The following is a 19,050-nucleotide window of genomic DNA, read 5'->3' as shown; positions in this document are numbered from 1 at the left end:
GTAGAAACTTTGAGAAAGCAACAGGATCAGATAATCATATACATCGAATGTAAATGATTCCAGTGGGGTACGTAAAAACAAATTCTCTTAAGTTTCAAGTAAACTATGGGTCCTAGTTTTATTCCTGTTATAGCTCTATTGTTAATAAGATCAGAGCCATGAAGTCTGAGTTAGTCTTTACCACATGAACTAGTTACTGGAGAGGTAAAATGAGAGGCTGTACTAAAAATTGTACTGAGATTTGTTTTGTAAAAAATTTAAGCAGAAACATCTGAGGAGTCTCTACAACTAACTTGGCACCAGAGAAGCAAATCTACTGAAGAGGTGCCCCTAAGAACAAGACACTTTCCAGAGTGCCCCAAGATGTTCCAGAGACCAACAACTACATGGAACATCTGAGATCCACGATGAAATGAGTTGATTAAATGGACACTGGAAGTGAGTTACTAAAATACAAACACTTGTTATTAGCAAAAGTTTATGGTCCCATGGTCTTTATTGTACTACTTTGGTTTTTTGCTTCACTGTTATTTGTACACTGTGTATATGTGCCTGTGAAAGATATAACCGAGTTTTCTCAGTTATCTTGGTGTCATGAAAATTTCCCCTCTAAAATTAGTCCACAGATTTAGAAATACATTCTATGACTTGTACAGTGATTGATCATTTTCCTTGTTCTTACATTAATTTGTCAGGGAAATTTGTACCAAGTCTCCTCTTAACAAAAGGGGGAAATTGAAAAAAATCAAAAATTTCAGAATCATCCATTTTGTAATTCTGTATCACTCTCAGGGTGTTGCAGAACTGCCCAAGCCATGTTTCTTTATCTCTGAACTTAGTTCAGAAATTCAGCTAGCTTGTGATAAAATTAAGTTTCAGGGATGGGGAACCTGTGGCCTTATAGATCCCTCAAGTGCAGTCCTTTGACTGAATCCAAACTTCATATGCGTTCTATAAAACTTGGGACTCAGTCAAAAGGCCGCAAGCACCCAAGAACCTAGAAGGTCACATGTAGCCTAAGAGCTGTATCCTCCTCCCCCCCCCCCCCGCCAGCTTTAGGTATTCGGTTCTCCTCTAATCACCAAATGGTACTGATACTTCCTTCACCTCCGTAGGAGTGGAATAGAAGAAAACTGTGAAACTGTGGTAATTTCCTTATTGGTCATGTTATCTATCTACATGTGCTCATACTACTGTTGTGGATTGTACCTCCAGTGTAATTCATTGGTAGGCTCCTCTGCTTCCTCCATGTTAACAAAACCACTTGTGCAAAACTTAAGGAACTTTGCAGAAGATATTACTGGAAAAATTCTATAAGCAGGTCACAAGCAGTAGAGTGTATAGTGGCAGCCAGAGTGGGAACATGACCTATGACTCCACAAAAGAATATAAACTACATTGATTAAATATAATCAACAAATGAAGTAATAACTATCCCAAGTGAAAATTTGCATGTGACCCTGAGCCATCCCTTGCACTATGCCTTCTTTGTTCTCCTTCCATATGATACCTGACCTGGCCCAGGGTTGGTATGAGGATCCATGATGTTCTTTTGTCCCACTGTCAGCCAGGATGACCAGGATGAATGGCCTCATGAGTAAATTCTCCCAATTAACCTAATTAACAACCCTAATAAAACCTATTATTAACCAAGCTGGTATGAACCCCTCTTTCTCTGATATCTCAGTATTCATTCAGAGGGTATGCCACTCTTTAACTGGTATAATTAAGGCCCTTACAGGGAGAAGCAGAGTCACAAAGAAGTTGCTAAGAAAACTCAGGTTTGGTTTTTGTTTTTGTTTTGGGGGGAAGAAGCTAGAGAGACAGGGAAAGGTGAGAGGAAGAACACAAAGCATGACTGATATGAAACAGGAACTTAAACATAAATTAGGTGACCTAGATTTGGAGGAAAGGAAGGAATTAGCGTAATTTAGAAATGAAAACACTTCCTATGTAGAAATTAATTCATACTAGTAAGCAATTATAAAAAGTAAATTTACTTACCTGCGCTGCAGTTCCTCTTCCTCTTCAAAAACCCCAAAGGGCTTTAGGGTTTCAATTAGTTTCTGTGTGAGTATGCAGTCTGTCTCTTTGGGGGCCGCTAAACTGATGGGAGAGGTAATGCCATAATGCTTCTGTGGCGGTTGTGTTTGTTGTGATCCCTGGGTTGTAACTGGACTAATAAATGTAATTAGATAAAATTACTGCAAAAAATTCCTACTATTTTGTAACAAACATGCAAGACTAGAGAATGTTTTATACAAAATATGTATTCCAAAAGCAAGTTAAGAGATAGCTGATTCTAACTAATTAAAAAAGCAATCCTAATTTACTTGATGACAAAATATAAGAATGCAAAGAAAAATTCTACTTTTCTCCAATTTGGTTTGAAGTTTTTTTAAAACAATGAACCAAGTATTACAAGAAAAAAAAGTAAAGTCAATAAAACTCCTAAGCTTAAGAAATATTTTAAAAACTAAAATGTAATCTAGATGAATCAGATCCTGAAAAATTATTTGCCAACTATCCTTGAAAACCACTCTCGTGTATCAAGGTGAGTACCTCACAAGTTGTTATGGAAGTGTTTCTTTCACTGAAACCAAGAACCCTGAAAAATCAAAATTTGTTCCTTTTCCAACATGTCATATTTTACACAGATTAACAAAAGATTCCCAAAACAGTGCTCAGCATCTAAACCACATAGGAAAAAAACAGCTAAAGCTAAAAAATAAAACAAAACAAAAAAACACTTTAATCCTCTGGACAATAAAATGAGCTGCAATGTGCATTACTAGAAAAAATATCCACAGATCACAGTTCCAGTGGTATTCTCTTTACCTTTCCAAACTTCAAGCTTTTAAAGTATGACCCCAAGTGTAGTCCCCTTCAAAGGAATCCCCTTGGGAAAAAATACTAAGTATTTACCAATACTTTACCTTGAGGCGTTTTTTTTCAACTTCTCTTTTGGAAATGCCTTCAGGATCTATAGTCCATCCTTTTGAATGTGTTTAATTACAAATTTTTGTCCATTAGAATTGGATTTGTTATTTGTAAACAACCAAACATCATTTAGGGCTATGAATAAATTGGGTGAATTGAATTGGTTCATGTAGTTATTTTAATAGTAAGTATACTATGATGCAAAGACTTGTCATGGTGAAAAAGTCACTCTTTACAAAGCTCACTACTTTTTTTAAGTTGCAGAGAATCTTTCAAGAATTATGCAGAATAACTTCTACGTAAGTAAAAGTACTACTGACTGCATGACTTTGTGCTATTAATTCACCACGTATTAATACAGTATATTCAATCTTGTAATTCTTTTTCAGACATGCATTTTCTGGGATCTCAGGGGTTTTGGAGTTTCCAACTGAGTATTTTGAGATTTTTTTCTGATTATAGTGGAAAGACCACTTTCTACCATAGGTCTATTTTCCTCAAAAGTACATTATTGTTCTCAACTTCAGGCAAATAAGCTTATCCAAATCTTTAATATTCCTCTTTATACCAAAATGTGCAGTAACATATCCAGTTACTCTCCTCATATTTAAATTTCTTTTCAGAATGAACTTTTTATATCTAAATAAAACCAGCAATAACTCTTATACTTAGTTATCTTTTATCTATATTTTGTATTTGAATGAACCAAAATAAACAGCTTTCTCAAAATATCTATTGTCTCTGCATATATATATATATATATATATATATATATATAAACATTATCTACCATCGCTGAACTTATCTCATATGCCAAGCAAAAAAAATAAAGTTTCCTCAATAGTAATTAATCCAAAGAAATCCAACAATTCAAAATGTAGATTTTTAACTTAATGCAACATGTGCAATTGTTTCTTTACTGTTTTGGGGAGAAAAATAATCTAACAGACTTACTAGTAGGTTATCCAGATTACCTTTAAAGTTACTATTTCCAGTTAAAACATGTTATAATATGTCTTGGGCCAGGATCAAGTCTCCCTAGCTTCCATAATCAATATATAACAAGTAAATATAAGATAGCAATATTTCATCAGGTACGTTTAAAAAAAAGTTTGACTTTATTATTACTATTTGATGCATATCTATGGTTTCACTGCGTCTCACAAGGGAGAAAACTTACTTCATGCATAGACAATCAGTCTAGCAATTTATTAACTTTTACACTTTGAGAGGTCTTTTTCCAAATCCCCTCTGAGAATAAATTATCTTTTCTTATATTTTATGTTAAGATCACAGGATCCTTGGAGGCCACCTAGAAAACTGAGGTCCAGAGAAGTCAAGATCACAAAATAGTACCTGACAGAGGCAGGATCTGAATTCCTGTCCCCTGACTCCGAAGTGAACTGTATCATACTGCCTTTGACTGGGCTTAAGTTCACTGAGGAGTTGTTTCATTTTTATTTTTCTATCTAACTAAGACCTAGCACATTGCCTGGAACTGCAAACACTTAATAAATGCTGACACTGGTCTCCTTTGTTCCTTGAACAAGACACTCCATCTCTCAACTCAGGTTATTATTAGTTATATCAACTAGCTATTCTATGCTCTCCCTCCTCATCTCTATCCAGTGGCTTTGAGTCCCAGCTAAAATCTCATCTTTTATAACAGTGGGTTCAATTCAAAAAAGAAACAGGAACCACTAAACTATACATAAGGATGCTTGAAAGCCATGTATTTACAGTTTTAAAATGTAATTACTATTTTATTGTATTTTTATTTATTTTGTCAAATACTTCCCAATTACATTTATTCTGATACAGACCTCAATCAGGAGGATGTGTTATTTCACACCTCTTTCAACAGGAAGTCCTTCCCAATTTCTGTTAATTCTAATAGTGCTTTCTTTTTCTCTGTAGATTATTTCCAATTAATCCTGTCCATAATTTATCTGCACATATTTGTCCACATGTTGTCTTCCCCATTAGACTGAGAACAGGGACTGTCTTTTACCTTTCTCTGCACCAACTAAGGCTTAACAGTGCCTGGCATGTATGAGGAGTTTAATATTGAGTTGACTGTCTTGCCCAAGGTCATGACATACACTACCGTGTTTCCCGGATAAGACCTATCCCGAAAATAAGCCCTCCCCTTACTGTGTAAGATTCCTCTAAAATAAGCCCTCCCCCGAAAATAAGCCCTATTGATATTGCTACTGTAGTGACGGTGATCCCCTGCGCTACACTACAGTGCCCTCTGTATGCACCCCCCCCCCCCCCCCGTGAAACGCAGGCCGAGCTCCGAGCTGCATCCAATCAGAGCTGCAGCAGTGAGCGGTCATCCTGTTCTTCCCCAGTGATTTGCTTATTGAATAAAGGTACATTTTTTTGTTCACATTTACCTGTTTATCAAAATTGCTGTCAATGTTCATTAAAATAAGCCCTCCCCTGAAAATAAGCCCTCTGGTGTTTTTCTGTCCAAAAAAAATTTTGATAAGACAGTGTCTTATTATCGGGGAAACACGGTAGAACTCCTTGATCTAAAACAATCCTCTATCCAATGTCAATCTGCCTCAACTGAAAATAAGTTTAGAACTAGAAGAGACTTTAGAGGATACCTAAATTCAAGTCCTACATTTAATAAGGACAACTATGGCCTAGAGAGGTTAAGTAACTTTCCCGAAATCACACAGGTAAGTAAGTAAATGGCAAATCTGGACTTGAATCCAGGTCCCATATTTTATCAATATATACAATACTCCCTTTATAGAACACTATTACATATTTAAATGGATCAGTAGTCTCATTGTCAAAGATATTACAACTGTAAAGGCTGCAACTCATCCATGCTTACCCACCCCCCTATGTGGACTCTTATCTATGTCTTCTCTGAAGTTTACCACACAAGGTTAACCCAACAAACAGGAGGCCTTCTTCACCTTTTCTTAAAATTATAATACCAGTATCCCTTGGCCTTTCCACAGAATCAGTATGTTTTTGATAATAGATAATATCCTTTATTCTAGTACTTTCAATAGTACAAAGGCATAAAAATATCATTATACCCCTTCCAAGGACAATTATTTTTAAAACTTCACTGATTAAAAAATGTCAAGAGAAATAATGGAATCTCCTCTTTGGGCTAAAAGATGAAAAAATTGAAAGGTATTAGTTTCTTTTGTTCCTACTCCTTGAAGGCTTAGGTGAACTAGCCAATTGAACAATATTCTATTCTTGAGGAGGCAAAAATATTTGTCTATGTTGCTAAGGTAGAAAAAAAAATTAAGCATTACAAGGGTAGCAAACATTTAAAAGTTCACTACAGGTAAAGAACTACATGTTGCTATTGAGTCATTTCAGTCATGTCTTGACTTTTCGGGATCCCATTTGGGGTTTTCTTGGTAAAAATACTGGAGTGGATTCCAATTTCCTTCTCCAGCTCATTTTACAAATAAGGAAATTAAGGAAAATGGGGTTAGGTGACTTGCCCGGGGTCATAATAAATGTCTGAGGTTGGATTTGAACTCATGAAGATTGAGTCTTTCTGATTCCAAGCCCAGTGCTTTATCTACTTCACCAGTTGGCTGCCCACATGTAAGGTACTATTTAAGGAAATAAGACATGTACACAAAACCCTCCAGATTAAATGAAAATTTATTGATACTCTGTGACTTGAACGTAAAACTGAGAAATGAGAAGACAAATTAAAAATACGCCTGAGAAGTAAGGAAAAGAGTCTGTCAGCTTAAGGAATACACAGAAACTGTAGACTTACATAATAATTTCTTCAAGAAAAACAATAAGAAAAAGCACGGGACATGATAAGCACCAAACAGCATCAAAAAAAGGGAATATATTTTAACAGAAAGAAAACAACTCATTACTGACAAGGTAGTAATTTCCTGAATGAGCTTCTGACTATAGTCAATCTATTGACTTGTTAGAACAAGATCAAAGTATTAACCTAGAAGAATAAAAATGAGATAGGGTACACACTTAAAACAATTTTAATTGGACCTATTTAAAAAAACTATGACACCAAAAAGTGAGAAATCAAAGAATACAGTTATTTTTTTAACAATTTCTTACTTTTTGATGCCCTTAAAAATCAAGAGATATTACTGACGAAGAGGGCACTTTTTAAATAAGTTGTCTATAAAATTTCAGAGAAGGATAGAGCAAAATTAAAAGCAATACTGCCTCATAAAACGCTAACAATTGAAGGAAAAACAGCTTAAAGAAATCTTATTGACATAGCAAGGTCAACGAAAAAATAGCTAAGGATAAATCCAGCATGAGAATGACAAATAAAAAATGAAATAACAAAAAAATTAACATGTTTTATCTCCCCACCAATGACAATAGAACCACCACACCTGGATGTTAATAACACAAGCCTGGATGTGCTACTTAAAAGAGATAGATGTGGCACTGAAGAAAACAAAATTGAAAAGCAGTTGGACTAAACCCATATACAAAGTAGAATGTGATTAAATGCCATTTAAATATGAGTTAAGGAAAGGGAAACACTGTTTTGACAGTAGAAGAGAATGAGGATTGGGAAAGTTTCAGGAAGATGATATTACAGCTGGAAAGGATTTCAAAATAAAAATAAAGAGACAGGGGCAGAGCTTTAAAGGAAAAGTACTGCAGGTTCATTAATAACAGAACACAGTGGGAAAGGCTAGTAGTACTGTTTGATTTGAATGTGTGATAGATACAGGGGAATACTAGAAGAGAAGGCTAAAAACACAGGTTGGATAATAGAATGTCTTGATTTCTAGACTAAGTGTCTTTCTTGTAGGGACTGAATGAATTATTAGGCAATTGTCATAAAGAAGTTGTTGAGCCTAAGACGTCCAAAACCTTTTAACCTAAGACTTTATTCCTGGGCTTATATCCCAAGGAAGTCATCGATAAGAACAAGATTTCCTTAACACTTGAAAATATTCATAGTAGCATTTTTTGTAATAGCTAGGAATTGGTAACAAAGTAGATGCCCATCAACTGAGAAATGGTTAAACTGTGGGACACAAATGCAATGGAATATTATTGTACTATAAGAAATGATGTATGTAAGATCTATGTGAACTGACTCAAAGTAAAATAGACAGCATCAAGAAAATAATAACATCATTACAATGTAAATGTAAAGAATGACACACCCCAAAAATCATAATAACAAAACATAAAGGATTAAGCAGGGCTCAGAATTTAGAGATAGGAAGACACTCAACCTACTCTTTTGTGGAAGGGACGGTCACAGGTACATGTTTCCAATACTTTTCCAATATATGGATCAGTTGCGTTGACTTTTTTTTTCTCTATAAAAAAGTACTATTTGTCATAAAGGATGGCTCTCTGGCGCATAGTAGGAACTTAATATATGCTTATTTCCTTCTTTCCCTACTCAAAACTCTTCAAGAGTTATTTATTTGCCTCTAAGATAAAATACAACTCCCCATTTAATGCCCTCCACAATCTAGCACCCATTTAATGTTCCTGTCTTCACCAAATTACCTACCTCAATGTCAGAAACCAGCTAATCCATCTTATGACTAAATAGTAATTTCCTCTAAAAAATACTCTCTAACACGTGGTCATCCACCCTTTGGTTATTTTATTATTCTTTTACCCTCTTTTTAACTGTCTAACTGATCTGCTAGCAGTTCCCCAGACATTTCCCCTTTGACATCCACACCTCTGCATAAGTGATCCCCCATTTCCCCACCTACTAGGAAATCTATAGACTCCCTCAATGTACAGACCAACCCTACCTCCTGATATGAAGTCTTTCCTGATTCCCCTAGTTTCAAGTCTCTCCTTGAAATTACTTTGTAAACCTCAGCACAGGGCTTTGTAAGGAGGTCTTAATACTAGTTAAACTGAATGCATGATCTATAGTAAGAGTTTCGTTGATATGGCTACAAAGAACAATTGTGTTCTGTGGTGCCTATGTAAAGACCATAGACTAATAACTCTGTAATGCCTGAGGGTTTCACAGTTCACTGATAATGCCCAATATTCTTTAACTCCTACATCATCCAAGGAGCACTGATCCAGAGGGGCAAATGACACCTTTCTTACAACTATGATCTCTAAACTGTGACTGAATATTCCTATCAACAAAAAATCACTGAACACATACTCCCAATATATTATTTAGAGATGACATACCCTAAGATAATGATGAATTAGCTTTTACTGGCTTTCACTTAGAATTTCAAAATTCAAAATAACTTATCTTGCACATGCAACTAGCAATATCAAAATATAACCTAGACCTAGTTAAAAAAAAAGTGCAAATTAAGATAAGGTAATGTTGCTAATTAAGAAGTAACTCAAGCAGTGTCAATTACCATATTGTTAACTATAGTTGAATAATCACATTCGAAAGTTAATGTGCTTTATTAATCAAAGTAAACTATCAATAAAAAACAGTACTTGAAAGAATGTCCTGACAATATACAACTATTAAAAGAAAAACAATACTGTTCATATTAATATCAAAAGTAAAGAATACTTAAGAGGGCACTCGACCCCAATAAAATACAGCAGGGCACTAGTAATATCAAAGAAGTAAAGTAAAAATTAAGACTTTGTTTTTCTTTCCTCTTCCCTTCTGCAAGCCTTTCTATAATTACCTGTTCAGTTCTTGCTCATCAATGTACAATTTTTTAATTAAACCAGACTTCTACCAAAGTTCGCTATCAGTACTACTATACCTTATGCTCAGAAAGAATTAAATTTCAGAAATTGAAATGTATTGTTTCTATAAACTACAAAAGTTTCAGGGACATTCAATATTTACCATATCAAAGAATTATAGAATTTCAGTGCTCTGGCATCATTTAAAAGACCTAGAACTTCTGACCGTAGCAAGACAAGTATTTATTAAGGGCTTACTATATGTCAGGCACTGGACTAAGCACAGATGACACAAATAAAGACAAAAATTAGTCCCTGCCCTCAGGGAATTCCCATTCATAGTGGAGACAAAGTACAAACAACTCTATACTAGAGATAATATCAGAGGCAAGACTTGAATAAAACTAGTAAGTGAAGTTGAAAAGGGACAGTATCCTGGGCTTGTGAGACAGTAAGTGAAAAATCACTGAGTCAGGAGATGAACTGTGCTGTATAAAGAATAGCAATAAAGTTAATCAGTGTCACTGCATTTTAGAGCAAGTAGAGAAAAGTAAAGCATTAGACTTGAAAGACAGCAAAAGACCAGAATGTGAGGGGGCTTAAAACAAATGATTGCATCCTTGAATTTTAGTGAATAGCAGAGTTTAGGGGGAGGAGGAGGAGGGAGAAGGCCTGACATAGTCAGACCTTCCCTTTAAGAAAATCACTTTGCAGCCAGAGAAATAACTGATAAAACAAACATATAGACTGGTTTTACATATATATGTAAATATATATTTACACACAGATATATACATACATATATATTTACATCTAATGTACCCATGAGGTGGAGGAAAAAAGAAATTTACATAACTTTATTATATATTTAAAAGGAACAGCAAATTGTACATAATAGATTTGCAGTTTCATGTGCAATCATCTTTTTAAAATTATAGTATGTTATGGAAATGCTTGTTTTATTCCATAAATTTAAAATAAAATAATTATGTTTTCTAAAAAACATCCCTGGCAACTGAGTGAGTAGAGTAGAGACAGGGAGACTAACTAAAAGGCAAAAAGCTGTTGCTATAATCTAACTGTAGTGATAAGGGCTTGAACCTGAGTAAGTAGAGAGGAAACACATGAGAAATGACAAGACTTGGCAACAGATTGTGTGGAGAGAGGGAGGTAGAGGGAGAAGAGTTGAGGAAGATATAAAGGTTGTAAGACTAGGTGACTAGGAGAATGGTGGTACTTTAACAGTAAAAGCAAAGGGAGATGGGTATGGGAGGTTGGGGGGTGGGAAGGAAATTAATTGTTTTAAACATGTTGAGTTCAAGGTGTTACAAGACATCCAGTTCACGATGTCCAAAAGGTGACTGGTGATGTGAGACCAGAGAGCTCAGGAGAGAGGTTAGGGTTGGCCATATAGAGCTGTCAATCATCTGCATGGAGAAAATTGAAGTGATGAAAGTTGATGAGATCACCCAGCAAGATAATATAGAGAAAAGAAGAGGGCCCAGGAGAGAGCCTTAGGAGATTCACAAGGGTAGGAAACACAACCTAGATGATGATCCAACAAGAGACTAAGGAGAAGCTGTCAAAAAAATTGGAGAACCACCAGGAGAAAGCACTATCAGGAAAACCTAGAGGAAAGGGCATCCAGAAAAGGTTGATCAACAGTGTCAAAGGCTATATAACTCGAGATCTTAAAAGTCACATAATTGAAACTGTCCATAAGGAAGAATCCTCCCTACAAAATTTCTTGATTTCTTGAGGTAGCCAGCTCCACTACCTGATAGTTGTTTTCCCTAATCAAGCCTAATCTGTCTTGAGCTATTGATCCTATTTCTGCTCTCCCCTGGTTCAAGCAGAGAAAGTTCCCTCTTCCACACAAGAGCCTTGCTTAGCATTACCACTGTTTTACCATTCTTCTATACAACAGAATGATGATAAATCAAAATAAACAGCCAGATCAATCAGAAGGAACTATTACTAGGAGTTTTATGTTTTTTAAAGACTGACACAATGAAGCCTCAAAAATATTTAAAATCAGCAAGTTCTAACAATGAATAAGTAAATCTCTCCTGAGTATCCTCATTTATTCAATAAAGACAAATGAGAATGTCAATTAGTTTGAACATATTCTACAACCTTAAAATTCAATCTCTTTGAAAATATAGACATAGGTTGAAACACTCTACTTCCTATAGGCCCCATTCAGATTTTATATGAACCAGATTTTATTTTTTAAAGTAAGGCCTATATTTACATTAATGTCAGTATCTACCCTTGCCAAGGTAAAGAATTAAAATGAATACAAAATGCAAAGTGATATCACTGGTAATGAGAGGCAGTTTAGTGCTGTGGACAGAAAGCCAGAAACAGTAGAGCCAATATGAAAGTTCAAGTCCTATGTAACCCCAGAAAAGTCAATTAACCTCTCAGTGCCTTAGTCAACTTTCTCTAAGTTATAAAACCAATGCTTATCTGCATTGGATAGGAAATTTAAAATCTGTGAGATCAAGACCAGTTCACAATATTAGACAACAGGTCAGGACCTGTTATTTCATTATTATACCATAATTCCAGTGTTTACCTCTTTAGACATATTACTAATTGTTTATTTTTTTAATGCTATTCCAAATGCTCAAGAATGAGAAATTTTAGTTATCATACATAACCCCATTTACATAGGTATTCTCTGCTTCCATATCTGTATTTATTAAGAGTTAACAGTAGGAGGCATTTTTATTTCTTTCCAAGTAAAAGTTTTGCCAAAACTGAACTGAACATTTTGGTCTTCTGAAGTTTTAAATCTAACCCGTTAGCCATAAAGGATGTACATAAGGAACATAGACCCAACCTTCTAAAAAGTACAGAGCATACATAAAGAGGCTTGTGATATTCTTAAATAAGCATGACTAAACAATTATATATGTAAACACACATATCAGTGCTACCAAAAATGTTGCAACCTCTTTCACTCAAATCTTAGCTAACATTTAACGTTTGAGTTTTACTAATGTTTTAGAGTCAACTAACCATGTGATCATAGATAAGAGGTAATGCTTTAATCCAAGTTTTGTACATAATGTGCTTCTCTGTGCAGCAGGATAAACATTCAAAAGGTGGTTACTTCTCTTGTATGCTCTGCACAAGTAGTTTGCCCACACATACTTCAAAATCACCAACCTCAATTATACCATTAATATAATGGTATATTGTGTTAACTGTGTATATTTGTGTAACTGTTCGGCTAGATGTTCAGGTCTGCTCATCTCTATTTAAATACTTCATTGAATCAATCAAACCTTATTAAGTACCAACCAGTTATCAGGCACTGTGCTAGAGATAGAAAGACAAAAATGGAAATACCTGTCTCCATTACAATCTAGCCAGGGGAAACATACAGTTATTCCTTTCACATTGCCCCTGCAATCTGGATAATTCATATAAAATCTTCTGGTCCTCCCTTTATACCAGAAGAAGTCTGAATTTTTTCTTTTTTTTTCAACGGGATATTTACAATACACCTTATTGTAAAATCTGGGTATATTTACGATATTAAGAGATAAAATATATTGATACTATACAATTCTATATATATGTTATGCATTTCTGTGTATTCTGCTGGCCTTTGTACATCATCTGTTGTTTCCGCAAAACTCCCAAAAAATTCCCACTTAATTTCTTATGCCAATCTGCAATATATCAAAAAGATCAAAAAAGTCATTATGGGAAAGGGCTAACTATACATATATAATTATATACAAAATACGTATGAGCTATATGGGGGAGGGAGAAGATTCTAGGAGCTGTAGTGTAGAAGCTACCACTCTCTAAGGCTATTCCAGGCAAAGGATAGGTTCCTATGGGTCATTCCAAAGCAGAAATGTTTAAGTACTGACTTGGCAATAGGCTGCATCCTATGAATCTAGATAGTTCTTAGTTAAGACCCAACAGGCTTATCAACAGAAGTTTGACCACTAAGTGATAAATTTAGCGCCAAAGCAACTCTTCATGGGTTCCAATTTCCATTCAGTTGGAGGGATTACATATTGTGATACCACATCCTTCAAGGTACAAAAAAATATTTCGGCCTATACTTACTAAGAGATAAGTTGTTCAAATAAGCAACAGAAGAAAACAGAAGGAAGACACATCAAAAGAATAAAATAAGCAGCTTTGGGGCGGCCAAGTAGCACAGCAAGTAAGAGCACCGGCTCCAGTGTCAGGATGACCTGGGGATCAAATCCGGATACTTAGCACCACAGATACTTAGTATACACAGTATACTCCGGTACTTAGCACACCCAGAAATAACTGGCCGTGTAACCTTGAGCAAGTTACTTAACCCCAATTGCTTTAAAAAAAAAAAAAGCAGCTTTGTTCATGAAACAAAGAAAAAGACAGGCAAGCCTTTGTAACTCTGATGTAAAAAAAAATTTTAAATAATCTGTTATTCTTAAATCATTACATATACAAAATGTAAATTCTCTTTTCCATATGCTTCCTCAGTCCAAAAGCAAAAAGAAAGCACTAAAAGAATATCTAGACAACTAGAATTGAGAAGCCACTGCCACCTTTAGAGGCAGCTGTATATGGCTCAAATCACTGCATTCGCCAGCCCTAGATGTCCCAAGCAAAGAAAAGTATAACTTTTGAGAGAAACAAAACTTAGGCAAAAGAAGCAAAGAGGAATCTCTAAGAGTAAAAAGAATACTTCAGGTCCTATAACTCAGAGCAAACCAATAACTCAAATATATAGAACAGAAATCTAGAGAATCCACAGAAATTTGTTAATGATGACAACCACATATACCATGGGCACAAATAAACAAATATCCAGTTTATTCTTATATTACTTATTAAAATCAAAAAATTCCATTACAATTATGGCAATTGCATGTAGCTTACTTAGCCCTTCAGGTTAAATAATTTAGAAGTCACTGTATCATGGAAGGCAAAAGAAACCCAACATGATCCCCCAAGTATTTGTTCTTTAAAAACACACCTGAATTTTTATGTTTTCTTTTGTTTTTTTTTTTTTTGCTTTTTGGAGGGCAACTGGGGTTAAGTGACTTGCCCAAAGTCACATGGCTAGTAATTGTGTCAAGTGTCTGAGGCTGAGTTTGAACTCAGGTTCTCCTGACTGCAGGGCCGGTGCTCTATTTACTGTGCCACCTAGCCACCCCTTTATGTATTATTTTTAACCATTTTCATGGCAAAAAAGGAGACATGAAATCCATCTCTACTAAAAAGTCACAATATAATCTCTGTATTCTTAAGAAAGTTACTGTTTCATAGAACGTAATCATCCCAAAGAACATGAAGGGAAAACAATTAAGACACCTCTAGGGGTAGAACAAATGTGCTTTTAATTCAACCAAATACACTTACATAATCTCAAGATTTTCCAGAGCACATTATATGGATCAGTTGATTCATAAGCCTTACTCAAATGGATAACTTCATCTTCAGTCACATTTTAATTAGTGTAAAAAAAAAAACCCTAAATAAGTTAATAACAGCTAGCATTTATATATCACCTATATGTGCCACAAAATGAGGTAAGAGCTTTACAAATATCTCAACTGAATCTCCCAATAGCCCTGTGAAGTAGGTGCTATTATTATCTCCATTTTACATTTGAGGAAACTGAGGCAAATCAAGGTTAACTAACTTGTCCAAACTAGCACATGTCTAAGGTCAGATTTGACTTCAGGTCTTCCTGACTCCAGGCTCAGCACTTTTTCCACTTTTGTCTTTTATCTAATAATGCTGAATATCATAAAAATCATAGAACACAGAGCACATTATTTAGGAGATAATCAATGAGTTATTCATTGAGATGGACTGTGGTTCTAGATTCTAGGTCACTAAGGCACTATAAATCTGCAACAAATTTAAAGCATTATTGACAAAATAGTCTAAAAATAATTGAAGTAAATTTTAATTGAATTGAGTTGAAGTCAAGAGACCTAACCTATGATCTGTCAAAACACTTATAAGGTGTTATCATGGGAAAGTCACTGACACTATTAGAGCCTTAGTTTCCTCATTCATAAAATAAAGATAATACTTGTTATAAGAAAAGGACTTGTAAAATTTTAAAGCATTAAATGTAAGATCACCGTTAATAATAATGTGGTAACCAATCCATTTAAAGTAGACCATTTCTGAAGTACAGAATACTGTTTTTAGATAATCAAAATTTACTGAGAAAATTATTTTTAGAAACTTAGGTGGAAAGTTTTCCCCTAGAAAGGTCAACCAAAAAAGAATGAAAATATTAATATAAAAATTATATTTTGGTATTTTGAATTTTGAAGTTTATCTTCCCACTTCCCCCACCCAAGATACACAAAATCATACCACAAAAGCCTTGGAAAATTCATGTGAAATGTGTAAATTCACAATACTGGACAATAATACTCACATATTGAAGTAACTAATTTAGAACTTCAATTAATCCTGGAATTAATGCCTAAATCATAAGTGAAAGTTTGCATACAAAAAAGTTCAAATATAATGTTCAGCATTCAAGGCTACTCAAATAATAACAGAGTGTATTAAAAAAAACCTATAAAAGGTAACAATGACCGTCAAAGTTCAAAATATCAATTAGTTAGGAAAAAGGTCAGGTCTCATCGGTTCTAGCATTCTTCCCATACAAGGAGTTTTTACAGTGAATTTTTAAAAATCATAATCTTATATCTAGAAATCCTCAATGCCTGGCACATAGTAGGCATTTAATAAATGTATGTTGAACTAATAATAGCCCTATTTATAGTTAGGTTGTTATTTATGTCTTTAAGTATTTGCTCATTTTATGAATGAGGAAACTAAGGGTCAGAAATAAATGAATTTGCTAATTATATAGTCATAGAGCTATAAAGTGCTAGAGTCAGGATTTGAACTCTGACTCTAGTCAGTCTATATATATTGTTCATGTAAAAAGCACTTCAATATTCAATGGACAGGCAATAGAGACTTCTGTATATTTTCCACACAGGATGCTTTAATCTTCAGACTGATGGATTTGAAAGTCTGTAAATTAAATTTTAAATTATTTTATGTATGTACATCTGGAGTACTGTGTTCATTTCTATGTTTCCCATTTTAGGAAAGAATCTGCTAAGCTGTCCAGAGAGTATCAAGGATGTTTAAAGAGCTTTGAAATCACTCCACAGGACTGGATGAATAAACTGAGCGTGTTCATTTATCCTGAAGACGTCATTAGTTGCATTTGAGTACATTAACTGGAAGCAGTTGCAAAGAGGCAATTTTAGGTTTGAAAATTTTCCTAAAAATTGGTAGTATAGAGTTATCTAAAAGTAGATGGGCTGCCTCAGAAGGTACTGAGATCTCTCTCACTAAAAGTCTACTTTATCAATTTTTATAAATATAAATATATTATTATATATCATATATAAATATATAATAAATATAAATTATAAACTTTATTTATAACTACTTATCAAGTAGTCTCTAGGAAGAGATTAATGATGTGATATTGGTTTGGACTAGGCAGTTTCAGAGGTCTCTGTCAACTTAGATTCTGTGATGGTAAATGATAGCTTCCTGACCAAATACTGTAAAATAGAATTAAACCATAGAATCAAAGAACCAGAAGGGACCTTGGGGACTATGTCAGTCCAAACATTTTGTTTTACAAAGGAAGCAACAGAAGATTATCATTATTATTTGTAGTAGCACAGCCTGGACTCACAAATCTGTCTCCTGAAGGCCAATCTGACAAGGTTTTTGTATGCTGGGACCCCTAGAAAGCCAAGGCAGTGTTGCCTAGAATGAACTCACACACACACACACACACACACACACACACACTCTCTCTCTCTCTCTCTCTCTCTCTCTCTCTCTCTCTCACTCACTCACTCACTCACATGCCTTCTCTTAATCAAGTGGCAAAGAGTTTATTGTAACGCCTTAGCAAAAGCAGGCAAGGGTTCTTAGGGGAACTTGTGAGAGACTGAGGATGGTACTGGGGTTGATATGGAAAAGGGGCATGAAAAAGTAATGCCAGGGATACTAATTAGGTAATCTATAGGTTCAGGTGTCTTTGGGAGCTATGAATGGGAAAGTGCAGGGAGTATACCAGACATTGAGGGAGATGTCAGAGGCATGATCTTGGGGTCTGGCAGGAGAAGAATCCTTGGACCAGCCAGGGACAAAAATCCTTGGGCCAGGCACCTCTCTGTTCTGAAAAGAGAATGTATTCTGCAACAACAGAAAATTTTCTCACAGGACAAAGGGCCTATTAAGAAACCAGGAGGCTTCCAGAGACATGATCTTAAGGCTGGGGCCCCGATCACCCCATCAAGTCCAGTTGTCCTTTCCACTATGTCAAGCTACAAAAGTATAAGATATTTTTAGTTTTAAACAAGACGCAATGCACAAATTATTGCTATAATTATTTCTTAAGATTATACCCTTAAATGGATGCATTTCCTATCAATTAAAATGTCCAATATTAATGGGGTGAATTAATCCTCTAACTCAACTAATCCAATGAAACCATAGTGACATAAAGGCACAAAAAGCCATTTCAAACATTTAGGGTTCCTTTTAATCACTGATGAAAATAAAAATCTTGTGGGAAAATTGCTTCATATCATTCTATTAAGAAAAAAGTTAATATTCAGATTACAGGACATTTATAAATTCTAAAACTGTATAAAGGATTCTTTATAGTAAAGAAATAAATACCATTTCAATTACAATATTGATAAAATTAAACACATTTCATCAGGTCTAACAAAACCATTTACTTTTTTAAATGATATGCTTTATAGACTATAGACTATACAGAAGGTATTGCTGCTGTTATTAAATAATCTGTCAAATTCATGGCCTCAAAACTGTACATGATGAACACAGCATAATACAAATGCAGTACACAACCACTAGGTGCACTAGCAACAAAGAATTCCTATTTTCTTCTTTTTAAAATGGCATAAAATTTGATGCCGTGGAGTCATGAAATATTTGGTCTGAAATTAAAGTAATCCTCTTACACAACAATCTTCAAAAAATTAAGAAATACAATTTCACTATTAAGGCTTCAAACATGTTTAAATACGGCAAATGAAACAAAACTGTTCTTTTGCATTTTATTCTTCAAAAAGACAATTAAAAACAAACATTCTTCCAAGAAATGGAAATAGAGAATATAGGTCTTAAAGTGATCAGTCCTAAAGCATGTGGCAGTCTCAGTCTCTAAAAAGAAAGGTGTGAAGTCTCACCCCCACCCCAAGCAAGTGAAGGAATGAGAGCCGCACCGCCTTCACCTTTAGTTACCCCCACCCCCACCCCCACCCCATTTCCTCATTCACTTGTAAATAACAGGCTACAAATAAGCTTTAAGCCTTCTCTTTTGGAAGGGACGGCCCCTTCCACGGCAGAATAGGTAGAGGGAGAATCAAAGGGAAACTCCTGGGGCAAAAAAAAAAAAAAAAA

At 34.9% G+C, this 19,050-nt stretch overlaps 1 protein-coding gene across 6 annotated transcripts in view; it reads right to left on the bottom strand.

Annotated features, from left to right (window-relative positions):
• The window catches only part of LOC138173870 (poly(A) polymerase alpha), a 77,098-nt gene that overhangs the window by 57,146 nt on the left and 902 nt on the right, over positions 1-19,050 (bottom strand). For all 6 annotated transcript variants that reach the window (XM_069103944.1, XM_069103948.1, XM_069103945.1 and 3 more), the window contains exon 2: positions 2,005-2,178. In XM_069103944.1, the coding sequence (XP_068960045.1) occupies positions 2,005-2,178 (174 nt within the window). The remainder of the gene's footprint in view (positions 1-2,004; positions 2,179-19,050) is intronic.

The sequence above is a fragment of the Petaurus breviceps genome, unplaced genomic scaffold, assembly GCF_028583685.1.
Source record: "Petaurus breviceps papuanus isolate PSGF00001 unplaced genomic scaffold, PetGlider_PUasm1.0 66, whole genome shotgun sequence".
NCBI lineage: Eukaryota > Metazoa > Chordata > Mammalia > Diprotodontia > Petauridae > Petaurus > Petaurus breviceps.
This window is presented reverse-complemented; position numbering and strand designations above follow the sequence as displayed.